The sequence below is a fragment of the Oncorhynchus gorbuscha genome, linkage group LG18 (assembly GCF_021184085.1).
Source record: "Oncorhynchus gorbuscha isolate QuinsamMale2020 ecotype Even-year linkage group LG18, OgorEven_v1.0, whole genome shotgun sequence".
Taxonomy (NCBI): Eukaryota; Metazoa; Chordata; class Actinopteri; order Salmoniformes; family Salmonidae; genus Oncorhynchus; species Oncorhynchus gorbuscha.
The window spans coordinates 69603689-69619385 of NC_060190.1; the positions used below are offsets into that span (position 1 = coordinate 69603689).

The following is a 15697-nucleotide window of genomic DNA, read 5'->3' on the forward strand; positions in this document are numbered from 1 at the left end:
CCTGTTCACCCACGACTGCGTGGCCATGCACGCCTCCAACTCAATCATCAAGTTTGCGGACGACACTACAGTGGTAGGCTTGATTACCAACAACGACGAGACGGCCTACAGGGAGGAGGTGAGGTTCCTCGGAGTGTGGTGTCAGGAAAATAACCTCACACTCAACGTCAAAAAAACAAAGGAGATGATTGTGGACTTCAGGAAACAGCAGAGGGAGCACCCCCCTATCCACATCGATGGGACAGTAGTGGAGAGTGTAGTAAGTTTTAAGTTCCTCGGCGTACACATCACGGACAAACTGAATTGGTCCACCCACACAGACAGCATCGTGAAGAAGGCGCAGCAGCACCTCTTCAACCTCAGGAGGCTGAAGAAATTCGGCTTGTCACCAAAAGCACTCACAAACTTCTACAGATGCACAATCGAGAGCATCCTGTCGGGCTGTATCACCGCCTGGTACGGCCACTGCTCCGCCCACAACCGTAAGGCTCTCCAGAGGGTAGTGAGGTCTGCACAACGCATCACCGGGGGCAAACTACCTGCCCTCCAGGACACCTACACCACCCGTTGTCACAGGAAGGCCATAAAGATCAAGGACAACAACCACCCAGAAGGCGAAGTCAGTACAGGTGCATTAAAGCAGGGACCGAGAGACTGAAAAACAGCTTCTATCTCAAGGCCATCAGACTGTTAAACAGCCACCACTAACATTGAGTGACTGCTGCCAACACGGACTCAACTCCAGCCACTTTAATAATGGGAATTGATGGAAATTGATGTAAAATATATCACTAGCCACTTTAATTAAACAATGCTACTTCATATAATGTTTACATACCCTACATTACTCATCTCATATGTATATGTATTTACCTCCCCCTCATATCATCTATTACATCTTTCACTAGCCACTAGCCACTTTAAACTATGACACTTTTCTTTACATACCCTACATTACTTCTCATATGTATATACTGTACTCGATACCATCTACTGCATCTTGCCTATGCCGTTCTGTACCATCACTCATTCATATATCTTCATGTACATATTATTTTTCCCTTTACACTTGTGTGTATAAGATAGTAGTTTTGGAATTGTTAGGTTAGATTACTCGTTAGTTATTACTGCATTGTCGGAACTAGAAGCACAAGCATTTCGCTACACTCACATTAACATCTGCTAACCGTGTGTATGTGACCTCTGCTCTCATCCTTCTAGATCTATCGGCTGCCTTCGATACTGTGAACCATCAGATCCTCCTCTCCACCCTCTCCGAGTTGGGCATCTCCGGTGCGGCCCACGCTTGGATTGCGTCCTACCTGACAGGTCGCTCCTACCAGGTGGCGTGGCGAGAATCTGTCTCCTCACCACGCGCTCTCACCACTGGTGTCCCCCAGGGCTCTGTTCTAGGCCCTCTCCTATTCTCGCTATACACCAAGTCACTTGGCTCTGTCATAACCTCACACGGTCTCTCCTATCATTGCTATGCAAACGACACACAACTAATCTTCTCCTTTCCCCCTTCTGATGACCAGGTGGCGAATCGCATCTCTGCATGTCTGGCAGACATATCAGTGTGGATGACGGATCACCACCTCAAGCTGAACCTCGGCAAGACGGAGCTGCTCTTCCTCCCGGGGAAGGACTGCCCGTTCCATGATCTCGCCATCACGTTTGACAACTCCATTGTGTCCTCCTCCCAGAGCGCTAAGAACCTTGGCGTGATCCTGGACAACACCCTGTCGTTCTCAACCAACATCAAGGCGGTGGCCCGTTCCTGTAGGTTCATGCTCTACAACATCCGCAGAGTACGACCCTGCCTCACACAGGAAGCGGCGCAGGTCCTAATCCAGGCACTTGTCATCTCCCGTCTGGATTACTGCAACTCGCTGTTGGCTGGGCTCCCTGCCTGTGCCATTAAACCCCTTCAACTCATCCAGAACGCCGCAGCCCGTCTGGTGTTCAACCTTCCCAAGTTCTCTCACGTCACCCCGCTCCTCCGTTCTCTCCACTGGCTTCCAGTTGAAGCTTGCATCCGCTACAAGACCATGGTGCTTGCCTACGGAGCTGTGAGGGGAACGGCACCTCAGTACCTCCAGGCTCTGATCAGGCCCTACACCCAAACAAGGGCACTGCGTTCATCCACCTCTGGCCTGCTCGCCTCCCTACCACTGAGGAAGTACAGCTCCCGCTCAGCCCAGTCAAAACTGTTCGCTGCTCTGGCCCCCCAATGGTGGAACAAATTCCCTCACGACGCCAGGACAGCGGAGTCAATCACCACCTTCCGGAGACACCTGAAACCCCACCTCTTTAAGGAATACCTAGGATAGGATAAGTAATCCCTCTCACCCCCCCCTTTAAGATTTAGATGCACTATTGTAAAGTGACTGTTCCACTGGATGTCATAAGGTGAATGCACCAATTTGTAAGTCGCTCTGGATAAGAGCGTCTGCTAAATGACTTAAATGTAAATGTAAATACATTTGATTTGATTTGATTTTAAACTGGATGCTGATTGGCTGACAGCTGTAGTATATCAGACCATACAGTGCCTTGCGAAAGTATTCGGCCCCCTTGAACTTTGCGACCTTTTGCCACATTTCAGGCTTCAAACATAAATATATAAAACTGTATTTTTTGAAGAAGAATCAACAACAAGTGGGACACAATCATGAAGTGGAACGACATTTATTGGATATTTCAAACATTTTTAACAAATCAAAAACTGAAAGATTGGGCGTGCAAAATTATTCAGCCCCCTTAACTTAATACTTTGTAGCGCCACCTTTTGCTGCGATTACAGCTGTAAGTCGCTTGGGGTATGTCTCTATCAGTTTTGCACATCGAGAGACTGAAATTTTTTCCCATTCCTCCTTGCAAAACAGCTCGAGCTCAGTGAGGTTGGATGGAGAGCATTTGGGAACAGCAGTTTTCAGTTCTTTCCACAGATTCTCAATTGGATTCAGGTCTGGACTTTGACTTGGCCATTCTAACACCTGGATATGTTTATTTTTGAACCATTCCATTGTATATTTTGCTTTATGTTTTGGATCATTGTCTTGTTGGAAGACAAATCTCTGTCCCAGTCTCAGGTCTTTTGCAGACTCCATCAGGTTCTCTTCCAGAATGGTCCTGTATTTGGCTCCATCCATCTTCCCATCAATTTTAACCATCTTCCCTGTCACTGCTGAAGAAAAGCAGGCTCAAATCATGATGCTGCCACCACCATGTTTGACAGTGGGGATGGTGTATTCAGGGTGATGAGGTGTGTTGCTTTTACTCCAAAAATAACGTTTTGCATTGTTGCCAAAAAGTTCAATTTTGGTTTCATCTGACCAGAGCACCTTCTTCCACATGTTTGGTGTGTCTCCCAGGTGGCTTGTGGCAAACTTTAAACAACACTTTTTATGGATATCTTTAAGAAATGGCTTTCTTCTTGCCACTCTTCCATAAAGGCCAGATTTGTGCAATATACGACTGATTGTTGTCCTATGGACAGAGTCTCCCACCTCAGCTGTAGATCTCTGCAGTTCATCCAGAGTGATCATGGGCCTCTTGGCTGCATCTCTGATCAGTCTTCTCCTTGCATAAACTGAAAGTTTAGAGGGACGGCCAGGTCTTGGTAGATTTGCAGTGGTCTGATAATCCTTCCATTTCAATATTATCGCTTGCACAGTGCTCCTTGGGATGTTTAAAGCTTGGGAAATCTTTTTGTATCCAAATCCGGCTTTAAACTTCTTCACAACAGTATCTCGGACCTGCCTGGTGTGTTCCTTGTTCTTCATGATGCTCTCTGCGCTTTTACCGGACCTCTGAGACTATCACAGTGCAGGTGCATTTATACGGAGACTTGATTACACACAGGTGGATTGTATTTATCATCATTAGTAATTTGGTCAACATTGGATCATTCAGAGATCCTCATTGAACTTCTGGAGAGAGTTTGCTGCACTGAAAGTAAAGGGGCTGAATAATTTTTCACGCCCAATTTTTCAGTTTTTGACTTGTTAAAAAAGTTTGAAATATCCAATAAATGTCGTTCCACTTCATGATTGTGTCCCACTTGTTGTTGATTCTTCACAAAAAATACAGTTTTATATCTTTATGTTTGAAGCCTGAAATGTGGCAAAAGGTCGCAAAGTTCAAGGGGGCCGAATACTTTCGCAAGTCACTGTATACCACAGGTATGACCAAACATTTATTTGTATTTCTCTAATTACATTTGTAACCAGTTTATAATAGCAATAAGGCACCTCAGATGTTTGTTGTATATGGCAAATATACCATGGCTAAGGGCTGGGTCCAGGCAATCTATGTTTTGTTGTGCTTAAAAATAGCCCTTTGCGGTGAAATATTGGCCATATACAACACCTTGTGGGCCTCAATGCTTAAGTATATTCCATTCTATATTCCATTCCATTTTCAATATATAGATAGAAAATATATTTCAGTAGATAAAGAGGCATCATTGGTGCAGCCATGTATTTACAGACTATTGGCGCTATTCCACCTCAGTTCTCCAGGTGTGTTCTTTGTCCAGCTGTCCATTTCAACTAGTTGTAAGTAACAGCATGCTGAGGCTGCCTGGTCAAGGCCTGTGTTGAGGGTGAGCGATTAGGCTTGTCATGTGGCACACATTGCATGTCTAAATGGGGCCTATCTGTGTCAGGGGCCTAATGAGGGCCCTTAGTGGACTCCGTTGGCACATACGCACACACACATACGCCCTCATGCACACAAACATGCCCGTACACACACACGCACACACACACAGACACACACACAAGACTACATTACAGTGATGGAGCGATCATGCAGTACATTGTAACTCAGGCTTATTCGCTCCACTGAAATACTACTCTTGAGATGACTGAAAGTCAGGCCTATTTGTTCTACTGAAACACTACTCTTGAGATGACTGAAACTCAGGCCTGTTCGCTCCACTGAATGCTTTTTCGAGTTAATGGATTATCAGAAATGATGTTCAATATGTGAAATGGGAAATAGAGGAAGAAAATGGACATGATGTGAGGATCACTAAAGGATTTCCCTGGGAATAGTCATAATAAAGGAAAGAGAGAAGACCACACAGAGATGCAGAGAGGGACCCTCAAGGGCCCAACAGAACAGCTACAGTTGCATGGTGATGCTCCATCTTGTCGGCCATGACAGACAAGGCCAACACTTCCCCCCTGGCAGAGACTGCGGAGAGGATATGATGTGGTATGAGACTTCTCCTCCGGTTGTTTACATTGCAGATTTACTCTCTCAATTCAATACAATTTCAATTTAAGGGGCTTTATTGGCATTGGAAACATATGTTTACTTTTCCAAAGAAAGTGAAATAGATAATAAACATTAATGAAATGTACAGTAAACATTACACTTGAAAGTTTGAAAAAAATAAGACATTTCAAATGTCATATTATTTATATATACAGTGTTCTAATGATGTGCAAATAGTTCAAGTACAAAAGGGAAAATAAATAAACATAATTAAAGGTTGTATTTACAATAGTGTTCACTGGTTGCCCTTTTCTTGTGGCAACAGGTCACAATCTTGCTGCTGTGATTGCACACTGTGGTATTTCACCCAATAGATATGGGATTTTATCAAAATTGGATTTGTTTTCAAATTCTTTGTGGGTCTGTGTATTATGAGAGAAATATGTGTCTCTAATATGGTAATATATTTGCCAGATGGTTAGGAAATGCAGCTCATCTTCCGCCTCATTTTGTGGGCAGTGTGCACATAGCCCGTCTTCTCTTGAGATCCAGGTCTGCATTCAGCGGCCTTTCTCAATAGCAAGGCTATGCTCACTGAGTCTGTACATAGTCAAAGATTTCCTTAATTTTGGGTCAGTCACAGTGGCCAGGTATTCTGCTCTGTTTTCTTGTAAATTCTTTCCAATGTGTCAAGTAATTATCTTTTTGTTTTCTCAAGATTTGGTTGGGTCTAATTGTGTTGCTGTCCTGAGGCTCTGTAGTGTCTATCTGTTTTTGTGAACAGAGCCCAAGGATCAGCTTGCTTAGGGGGTTCTTCTCCAGGTTAATATCTCTGTAGGTGATGACTTTGTTATGGAATATTTGAGAATCACTTCAGTTTAGGTGGTTGTAGAATTTAACAGCTCTTTTCTGGATTTTGATCTTTAGCGGGTATCGGCCTAATTCTGCTCTGTATGCATTATTTGGTGTTTTACGACGTACACAGAGGATATTTTTGCATAATTCTGAATGCAGTCTCAATTTGGTGTTTGGCCCATTTTGTGAATTCTTGGTTGGTGAGCAGACCCCGCCCTCACAACCATAAAGGGCAATGGGTTCTAATAACTATTCAAGTATTTTTAGACAGATCCTAATTGGTATGTCAAATTTTATGTTCCTTTGTATGGCAGAGAAGGCCCTTCTTGCCTTGTCTCTCAGATCGTTCACAGCTTTGTTGACGTTACCTGTGGCGCTGATGTTTAGGCCGAGGTATGTATTGTTTTTTGTGTGCTCTACGGCAATGGTGTCTAGATGGAATTTGTATTCATGGTTCTGGCAACTAGACCTTTTTTGGAACACCATTATTTTGTCTTACTGAGATTTACTGTCAGAGCCCATGACTGATGTAATCTGTGCAGAAGATCTAGGTGCGCTGTAGACTCTCCTTAGTTGTGGAAGGAATCACCAGATCATCAGCAAACAGTAGACATTTGACTTCAGATTCTAGTAGGGTGAGGCTGGGTGTTGCAGACTGTTTAAGTCCCCTCGTCAATTCGTTGATATAAACTCAGGAAAAAAAGAAACGTCCCTTTTTCAGGACCCTGTCTTTCAGAGAGAATTTGGAAAAATCCAAATAACTTCACATATCTTCATTGTGAAGGTTTTCAACACTGTTTCCCATGCTTGTTCAATGAACCATATAACCATTAATGAACATGCACCTGTGCAAAGGTCGTTAAGACACTAACAGCTTACAGACGGTAGGCAATTAAGGTCACAGTTATGAAAACGTAGGACAATGAAGAGGCCTTTCTACTGACTCTGAAAACAACAAAAGGAAGATGCTCAGGGTCCCTGCTCATCTGCATGAACATGCCTTAGGCATGCTGCAAGGAGCCATGAGGGCTGCAAATGTGGCCAGGTCAATAAATTGCAATGTCCGTACTGTGAGACGCCAAAGACAGCGCTACAGGGAGACAGGACAGATAGCTGATCGTCCTCGCAGTGGCAGACCACGTGTAACAACACCTGAACAGGATTGGTACATCCTAACATCACACCTGTGGGACAAGTACAGGATGGCAACAACAACTGCCAGAGTTACACCAGGAATGCACAATCCCTCCCTCAGTGCTCAGACTGTCCACAATAGGCTGAGAGAGGCTGGACTGAGGGCAAACCCACCGTCGTTGGACCAGACAGGACAGGCAAAAAGTGCTCTTCATGGTCTGGGTCATCGGACTGAGCTTGTTGTCATTGCAGGCAATCTCACCGCTATGCATTACAGGGAAGACATCCTCCTTCCTCATGTGGTACCCTTCCTGCAGGCTCATCCTGACATGACCCTCCAGCATGACAATGTCACCAGCCATACTGCTCGTTCTGTGCATGATTTCCTGCAAGACAGGAATGTCAGGGTTCTGCCATGACCAGCGAAGAGTCAGGATCTCAATCCCATTGAGCACGTCTGGGACTTGTTGTATTGGAGGGTGAGCGCCAGGGCCATTCCCCCCAGAAATGTACTTGCAGGTGCCTTGGTGGAAGAGTGGGGTAACATCTCACAGAAAAAAAACGGGCAAATCTGGTGCAGTCCATTAGGGGGAGATGAATTGCAGTACTTAATGCAGCTGGTGGCCACAGATGTTGAATCTTGCTATGTTCATACAAATATTTACACATGTTAAGTTTGCTGAAAATAAACGCAGTTGACAGTGAGAGGATGTTTCTATGTTGAAGAGGCTGCATCCCTATCATCCCTTAAACTGCATCCCTATCTCCCTCTGGCCCTGTGGAAAGAAGTCCGGTTTTACCAATTTTAAACGCACACTTGCTGTTTGTGTACAAGGATTTTAAAATGTTGTATGTTTCTCCTCCAACACCATTTTCCATCAATTTGTATAGCAGACCCTCATGGCATATTGAGTCAGGGTGAATATGTGGTCTGTCGTACAGTAATTTGGTAAAAAGCCAATTTGACATTTGCTCAGTACATTTGCTGAGAAATTGTACGAGCCTGCTAGTGAAGCTCAGAGGTCAGGTTTATGTTTACTACTGCCGAGTTTACACTTTCAAAATCACAGTAAAACCTTTTGTCCAGGAAATTGTCTAGAAGGGATTTAATTTGTTTTTGCCTAATTGTTTTTTGGTAGATTTCCACACCCTTTTCCTTCCATCTATAGCATTTCTTAATATTATTCAGTTCCTTTAGCTTTGATCACTCATGATTGAGCACAGCTCTGTTCAAGAAGAGTGTGATTTGTTGTGATCTGATAGGGGTGTCAGTGGACTGACTGTGAACACTCTGAGAGACTCGGGGTTGAGGTCAGTGATAAAGTAGTCTACAGTACAACTGCCAGGAGATGAGCTATAGGTGTACCTACCATAGGTGTCCACTCAAATCCTACCATTGACTATGTACATACCCAGCGCCAGACAGAGCTGCAGGAGCTGTTACCTGTTTTTGTTGTGTCTAGGGGGGCATATGGGGGAGGGAATGCTGTCACCTCCAGGTATGTGTTTGTTCCCCTGTGTGCTGAGGGTTCCAGTTATTGTCCAGTTCTTGTCCATTTCTGGCATTTAGGTCTCCACAGACTGGTACATGTCCTTGAGCCCGGAAATTGTTGATCTCCCCCTCTAGGATGGAGAAGCTGTTAAAGTTATAGTATGGGGATTCTATTGGGGAGATATAGGTAGCACACAATGATATTTTCCTCTGTTGAGATAATTTACCTATTCATTTCTAGACAGATGTAAAATGTTCCTGTTTTGATGAATTTAAAAGAGTGGGTTAGCCCTGCTCTATTTCAAATTAGCATACCCCCTGAGTCTCTTCCCTGTTTCACACCTGGTAGTTTGGTGGATGGGACTACCAGCTATCTGTAACCTAGAGGGGAACCAGTGGGTCCGTCTCCTTTATACCATGTTTCTTGTAGGATGGCAATGCCTGTATTTCCAATTTTCTTTGATTAGGTCTTGGTTTATGCTCTTTAGGCCAAAGGCAGATGACCTCAGATCTTGTATATTCCAGGATCAGATAGTAAAAGCTTTGTGTTCCATAGTGTCTAATGTTGTTTTTGTGTGGTTTAGACCGGGACCATCACAGTACGTGTGAGCGGAGCATATTGAGCATCTGATACATACCTCTTAGGTCACAGGATGGGGCTTGGGCAGATGTAATAGTGGGGGTTGGGCCTGTTGCTCTTCTCACGGCTTGGGCAATATGTCCTGCTGTCATGTTGAGGTCCTCTCTCTCTCTCTCTACTACTTTTCACTAAATTAACCTTTGCTATCTTCTCTAGTACTCTCAAGCTGGGCTATCATACTCAGAGACCATACTCATGAAAGAAGTGGACACCAGTTAATGTCCTCAGAGTTCACCTATTAGAATCAAAATGTTGATGTACTCATGATACAGTATTTAATGTACCTTGCCATGTAATTTAGAAACAATATGAGGTAGGAACTAGTTCAGATTACATTTTTTAAAACTACATTCCTGTTTCCCCATTTGTAATTATAAGCCAGCAATATAGGTATATACTGTATGTTTAGTGTATAGTCATTGGCTGACTTCGATGCTGTGTGTAAGGCCTTATTTTTCATGCGCCTTAACTGACGTGAAGCCTTGTTCTTCAAGTTCATGTAAAAAAAAAAGAGAACATCTGATGGCATGCAGATTTTTTTTACAATTTCAATTGGCAGTGTCTGAGACACACAACAATGAAGAATTGGCACTTCCCTGAGAAGAGGGGAAAAGAAGCACGCTGAGAGGGAAAAACCCACAGTGCTTTGCCTTTGTTCCATAGTCACAACTGCAGTGTCTGTGGAGACTGACAGTCGAAAGGCTCACTGCATTCTGTCTGCAGTAGAGTTAAAAGACAAAAAGAAAACACTGTTTCTCAGACGTGATAGCAGCAGACTCAGAACACTGATGGGAAGCTTCATTCAATCGCAGCTCATTGAAGTTTCATGCCAGTCTTTGGAGCATCAAAGGAAGAAGTGGGCACAAGATGGAAGAATGTGCTGGGAGAGGTTGGGACCAGGGGCTAGAGTGAGGTTGAAAAATGTTTGATACCTTTGCTTTGTATGTTGAGGCATTGACGGCTACTGAGCGAGCCAAAATTAAATATTTGAGAAGTGGATGTTTTAGAATAGACAAAAAAAGGTATCAGAGGATACATTGGGAAGGGTAAAGCACGAAGGTTAATGATTTATAGAAATATGCCCTCTGTCTTAGAACTGAGTGGCTGACATCAACACTATTGAATTTTGTATAATTGAAAAATACTTTCTACTAACTATTACAAATGTCTATGCCAGGTCTTAACCACTGTCATACTGCTTGTGGTTTCTAAAAGAAGAAGCAGAGCAAGACATCAAAGAACCTACTTAGTACATTGTTTTTGAAATGACAGAAGGATAAGCATCCTCACACTTGAACAAAGAGGAGTTCTCTCTGCTACTGTGAGAGTAGAGATGTAGCGATAGTCCACAGAGGCCAATATTCCTAAATAAGATTGGTGATGATTGTCAGCCTGCCACAGATACGGCCACCTCACTGTGACTAATTACACTACCAATGCTTTGCTTTTGGGAGGCTGTTGACGTTTGACCTTTTTTGACGTTTGCACATTATCCTGGGTGCTTTAAACATAGTGTATAAGAGGATTGACACATTAGACCCTCTGCGGTTAAAACTGAGACTGGGATGTAATTAAATCTCAGCGGAGACCTTGAACCCAACACCAACAACAACAAACAGCACTGGCTGTGGCCTCTGGAATAATTCATTACAAGTGAAACAAAAAAAGCATTTTAAACTGCTCTCACCAATCTGTCATATGATTTTTGTATGCAAGCAATTAAAAGAAATGTATCCTTTGTAGGTATTTTGGTGAGTAATTTATGTATCTGGTGAGGAGATAAATATTATCTTTGATAAATGACCCTCCAATCTGCTATTCCCATAGCCCCAGTGGGTTGGTTGTCCATGTTAAACATACTGATGAGTGCTGCTGATGATGCAACCGGAGGAAGTTGAGTGTAACCCAGAAGCAACCCACTTGTGTCGCACAGTGTCTACAAACAGATCGGGGTACCTGCTACAACTGATCTTGTTGTTAGTGTAGTTGGTGTAGTTTTCCTTGGTGTCTTCAAATAAGCCAGGAAAAACACATGCAGTTGTTGGTTTCACATCTCCTCCTTAGGAGATACATGTTTCTCACATACACCATTGCATCTTTTGTAATAAATGTAATCAATAATAGTGTTTTCTTGGATGTTTTGCCAAACATTGATCCCAAAAATATTCCCAGGAGTATGTATTTCAATGGACTGCCCCCCTTCAAGGAGTTTTCTAGATTTTTCTAGAGTATTCTAGAGTTTAAATGAATCTCTGTAAAACCCCAAAAGGTATTCTCTCTATTTCTTCAAGAGGCCCTCTCTTGACAATGTGTTACTCTGAATGGTTTTTAGTCTCCTCTCCTCTCCTCTCCTCTCCTCTCCTCTCCTCTCCTCTCCTCTCCTCTCCTCTCCTCTCCTCTCCTCTCCTCTCCTCTCCTCTCCTCTCCTCTCCTCTCCTCTCCTCTCCTCTCCTCTCCTCTCAGTTTAGAGATGTCTTCAATCGTGTGTAAATATTTCACATCGTGTCATTAATCCCATTTTATTAAATAATCATAGAAAAACGTCACAAATCTGATAGAAATGGTGAGGTGGTGCCTGCTTGAGTGCTGGGTACCCTGTGTGTGTGTGTGTGTGTGTGTGTGTGTGTGTGTGTGTGTGTGTGTGTGTGTGTGTGTGTGTGTGTGTGTGTGTGTGTGTGTGTGTGTGTGTGTGTGTGTGTGTGTGTGTGTGTGTGTGTGTGTGTGTGTGTGTGTGTGTGTGTGTAAAGTGGGTGGCTGACCTGCGAAGTTGAGCATGCGGATGTGTTTGAGCAGTAGAGTGCCATTGATGGGATCCATCCTGGAGCAAAGGCCCACCTTCCCCGGACAGAGTTCCCTGTGCATGTTGTGCAGCGCGTGGGCCATGGAATAGACTGCATCGATAACAAACTGCACCTTCCCCTCTTGCTCATAGTTGGAGTCCTTCCCTATCCGCTCCTGATCTGTAGAGCAGAGCGACAACCAAGTTAGGTATCTGAGAAATGCAATACGTTATACCACTGGTCACCAACCCTAGTATCACCTTAAGATTAATAGAAAGGTGATCCCAAGCATATGAGCAATGTTACATGTGATAGTATACGGAATAATACAGAAATACAATAACAGCGAGGCCTACACGTCTTGAATATTTTGACGAATAACATGTTATGTTAAAATTGAGTTCCTATTGTGTTGATCTCAACAGTAGGTGAATATTACACTCAGGTGGTGACCACATGAGTAGCTTCCATACAGTGATGGTTCTTTGACTTGCAAATTAAGGAGGAAAATAACTTGTTTTTGCTGGTACTCAATTTCTCCATTGTTAGCTTTGTCAAGCACACGCTACCATGAATGCTGCGAAGCAATCATTAGACCCAGATTGAATTGGATCTTCTAAATGTGTATTTGAAATGCTCGTCAATCTGGTACTACATGATTACTGATTGGTATTCCATCTGCTGTGGTGGCTTATCAAAAATATGAGTCCACTTTAAAGGGCAAAGTGGGTCCTTTGTTGGGGGAGAAAAAGGCCTTACACTTATCTATTTAAACACTGTCATTGGTTTTGTGAGCTGTATGACCTATGGTTACTCCGGTGTGAAGATGGCTGATGAGAAGGTACAGAAAGAGACAGCAAGAGACCAATCTGGTCTCAAAATTCCATGCCACTCCATTTAGTATGACATCTTACTCTATGTTAAGTTACATTACATTGGCCTACCAATGTGATAGCGGTCATACAATAGGAAAAATGGAAGGACGTATAGTTTCCTCGGTCTTTATCGCATTTGAACCATTTAGTGTGATATATTACGTGCAACTGCTTTAGTAGGATATGCTATGTTAGGTTAGGGATTAATGTTAGGAGTTAGGTTAAAGGGTTATGGATAGGGGAAGGGTCAGCTAAGCAACCCTAGTAGGTGTAGCCAAGAGTTTGCTAAGTAGTTGCAAAGTAGATCAAAAAGTAGTAAGTAGTGGCAAATTAGCTAATTAGCTAAAATGCCTAAGTTGTCCGTGATGAGATTCGAACACGCAACCTTTGGGTCACTAGACATTTGCATTAAATTTTGCCTTAAGTATCCTACTGTCCATACCAAACGTAACATATGATACTAATTTGAAAGTCCCCGTTTTACATTTACTATGTTACTTCTAGTCAATGTAATGTAACCTAATATAAAGTAACATATCATACTAAATGGAGTGGCATGGATTTGAGTCAAACATAATATGTTTTGCTCTGAGAAGAGGCTGAAGAGACATACAGGCAGACAAAGACAGGAGGTAATGTTTGGAAAATACTTTATAGCAATGGATGTGTCCCAAATGGCACCTGATTACCTATAAAGTCTACTAGATAGGAATTAGGGCGCTATTTGGGACAACCTGTGCCTATTTAATTACCACCAACTGGATTCTATGTACTGAGACTGTATGCTTTCACTATGCCAGGGTCCACAGTTATACTGCTAGTTCTTTGTCAATCTGAAATGCTAGGAACTTAGTGTAAAGTAAGTCAGCATAGTTGAGTACGCGGCTAAGCCAGTTCTGTTTGAAGCACTTAAGAATAGAAGGACCTTGTAATGGAAGGCGTGGCAAAGGGCCAGGAGTCATAGAGAAAAAATACATTACCCTTCCGTTAGGCTAGCGTCTAGGCCTTGATGCACTGACTGACTGGCCCCTCCTTCCTGATACTTCTCAAAATTAGCTGGAAGGTAAATGTTTAGCTAGACCACTGCAGAGGAGCCAATAAATTCCAATATGTGGAGTGTAAGGTCTTCTCCTCAGAGGAATCACTATTTTCTAGTCTCTAGGAATACATGGATTATTGTTGTTCTTCACTTCCTGTTTGAAAAATGTCCAGTGACATATACAGTATAATATTTATGTGATGCATAAAAATGTCATATACAGTATATTACATAGAATTACATCTCATAAGTGATGTATAGGTAATATGTTACATAAGCGACAATTAATCAGATGTAATTATATGTAGGTTGCCTAGGAAGCAACCATTGCTTGTTTCTGTTTTTCTACAATACCATGTTGTGTTGGGTTGTTTGGGGGATACTTGTTTTTGCTACGGAACAAGATTGACGGTCTTGTGTGTAAGCATAACTCTACTAGGGAAATTAGTCTCAGTATAGGGGGGTCTGTTTGGACAATAATGTAGTTTTGAGTTTTGATGCATTATGATCAAACCTCATGTACATGGAAATATATTGTATTTTCACCCATTGCAGACCTAATAGCTATGGATTTAAAGCATTCTGTCACACCATGGTCTTAGTATTTTGTGTTTTCTTTAATTATTTGTTCAGGCCAGGGTGTGACATGGGGTTATTGTATTGTCTTATTGGGTTTTTTGTAGGCATTGAGATTGTGGTTGATTAGGGGTGTGTCTAATATAGGCTTGGCTGCCTGAGGCGGTTCTCAATCAGAGTCAGGTGATTCTTGTTGTCTCTGATAGGGAACCATATTTAGGTAGCCTGGGTTTCTCTGTGTATTTCATGGGTGATTGTTCCTGTCTCTGTGTAGTTTCACCAGATAGGCTGTATTAGGTTTCACGTTCCGTTTGTTGTTTGTATTTGTATAGTTATTTAATGTGTCGCTTTTTTCATGAAAGTCATGAGTAACCACCACGCTGCATTTCGGTCTGACTCTCTTTCTACAAACGAAGAACGACGTTACACATTCCAGCAGGAGAATACTGTAAAACATTTTCTTTATTAATTTCACATATAATCAAATCTAATTGTATTGGCCACGCCCACAGTTTACAGCAGGTATACAAGGTGCAGCAAAATGCTTGTGTGCTAAGTACCTATTGTAGTACAATAATCAATAATAAAGACTCAGATAAAAATAACAAGTAATAGAAGAGGTACTATGCCTAGTAATATAATAGGTAGTATGCCTAGTAATAGAATAGGTACTATGCATAGTAATAGAAGAGGTAGTATGCCAAGTAATATAATAGGTAGTATGCCTAGTAATATAATAGGTACTATACATAGTAATAGAAGAGGTAGTATGCCTAGTAATATAATAGGTAGTATGCCTAGTAATATAATAGGTAGTATGCCTAGTAATAGAATAGGTACTATGCCTAGTAATAGAAGAGGTAGTATGCCTAGTAATATAATAGGTAGTATGCCTAGTAATAGAATAGGTACTATGCCTAGTAATAGAAGAGGTAGTATGCCTAGTAATAGAATAGGTAGTATGCCTAGTAATATAATAGGTAGTATGCCTAGTAATATAATATATAGTATGCCTAGTAATATAATAGGTAGTATGCCTAGTAATATAATAGGTACTATGCCTAGTAATAGAATAGG

General features: G+C 42.3%; 1 protein-coding gene across 3 annotated transcripts in view; it reads right to left on the reverse strand.

Moving 5' to 3' along the window:
- The window catches only part of LOC124003931 (metabotropic glutamate receptor 4-like), a 310526-nt gene that overhangs the window by 53678 nt on the left and 241151 nt on the right, over positions 1-15697 (reverse strand). For all 3 annotated transcript variants that reach the window (XR_006833296.1, XM_046312584.1, XM_046312583.1), the window contains exon 7: positions 12110-12310. Coding sequence is in view for 2 of the 3 variants with exons in the window: in XM_046312584.1 (XP_046168540.1) it covers positions 12110-12310 (201 nt within the window). In the remaining variant the exon portion in view is untranslated. The remainder of the gene's footprint in view (positions 1-12109; positions 12311-15697) is intronic.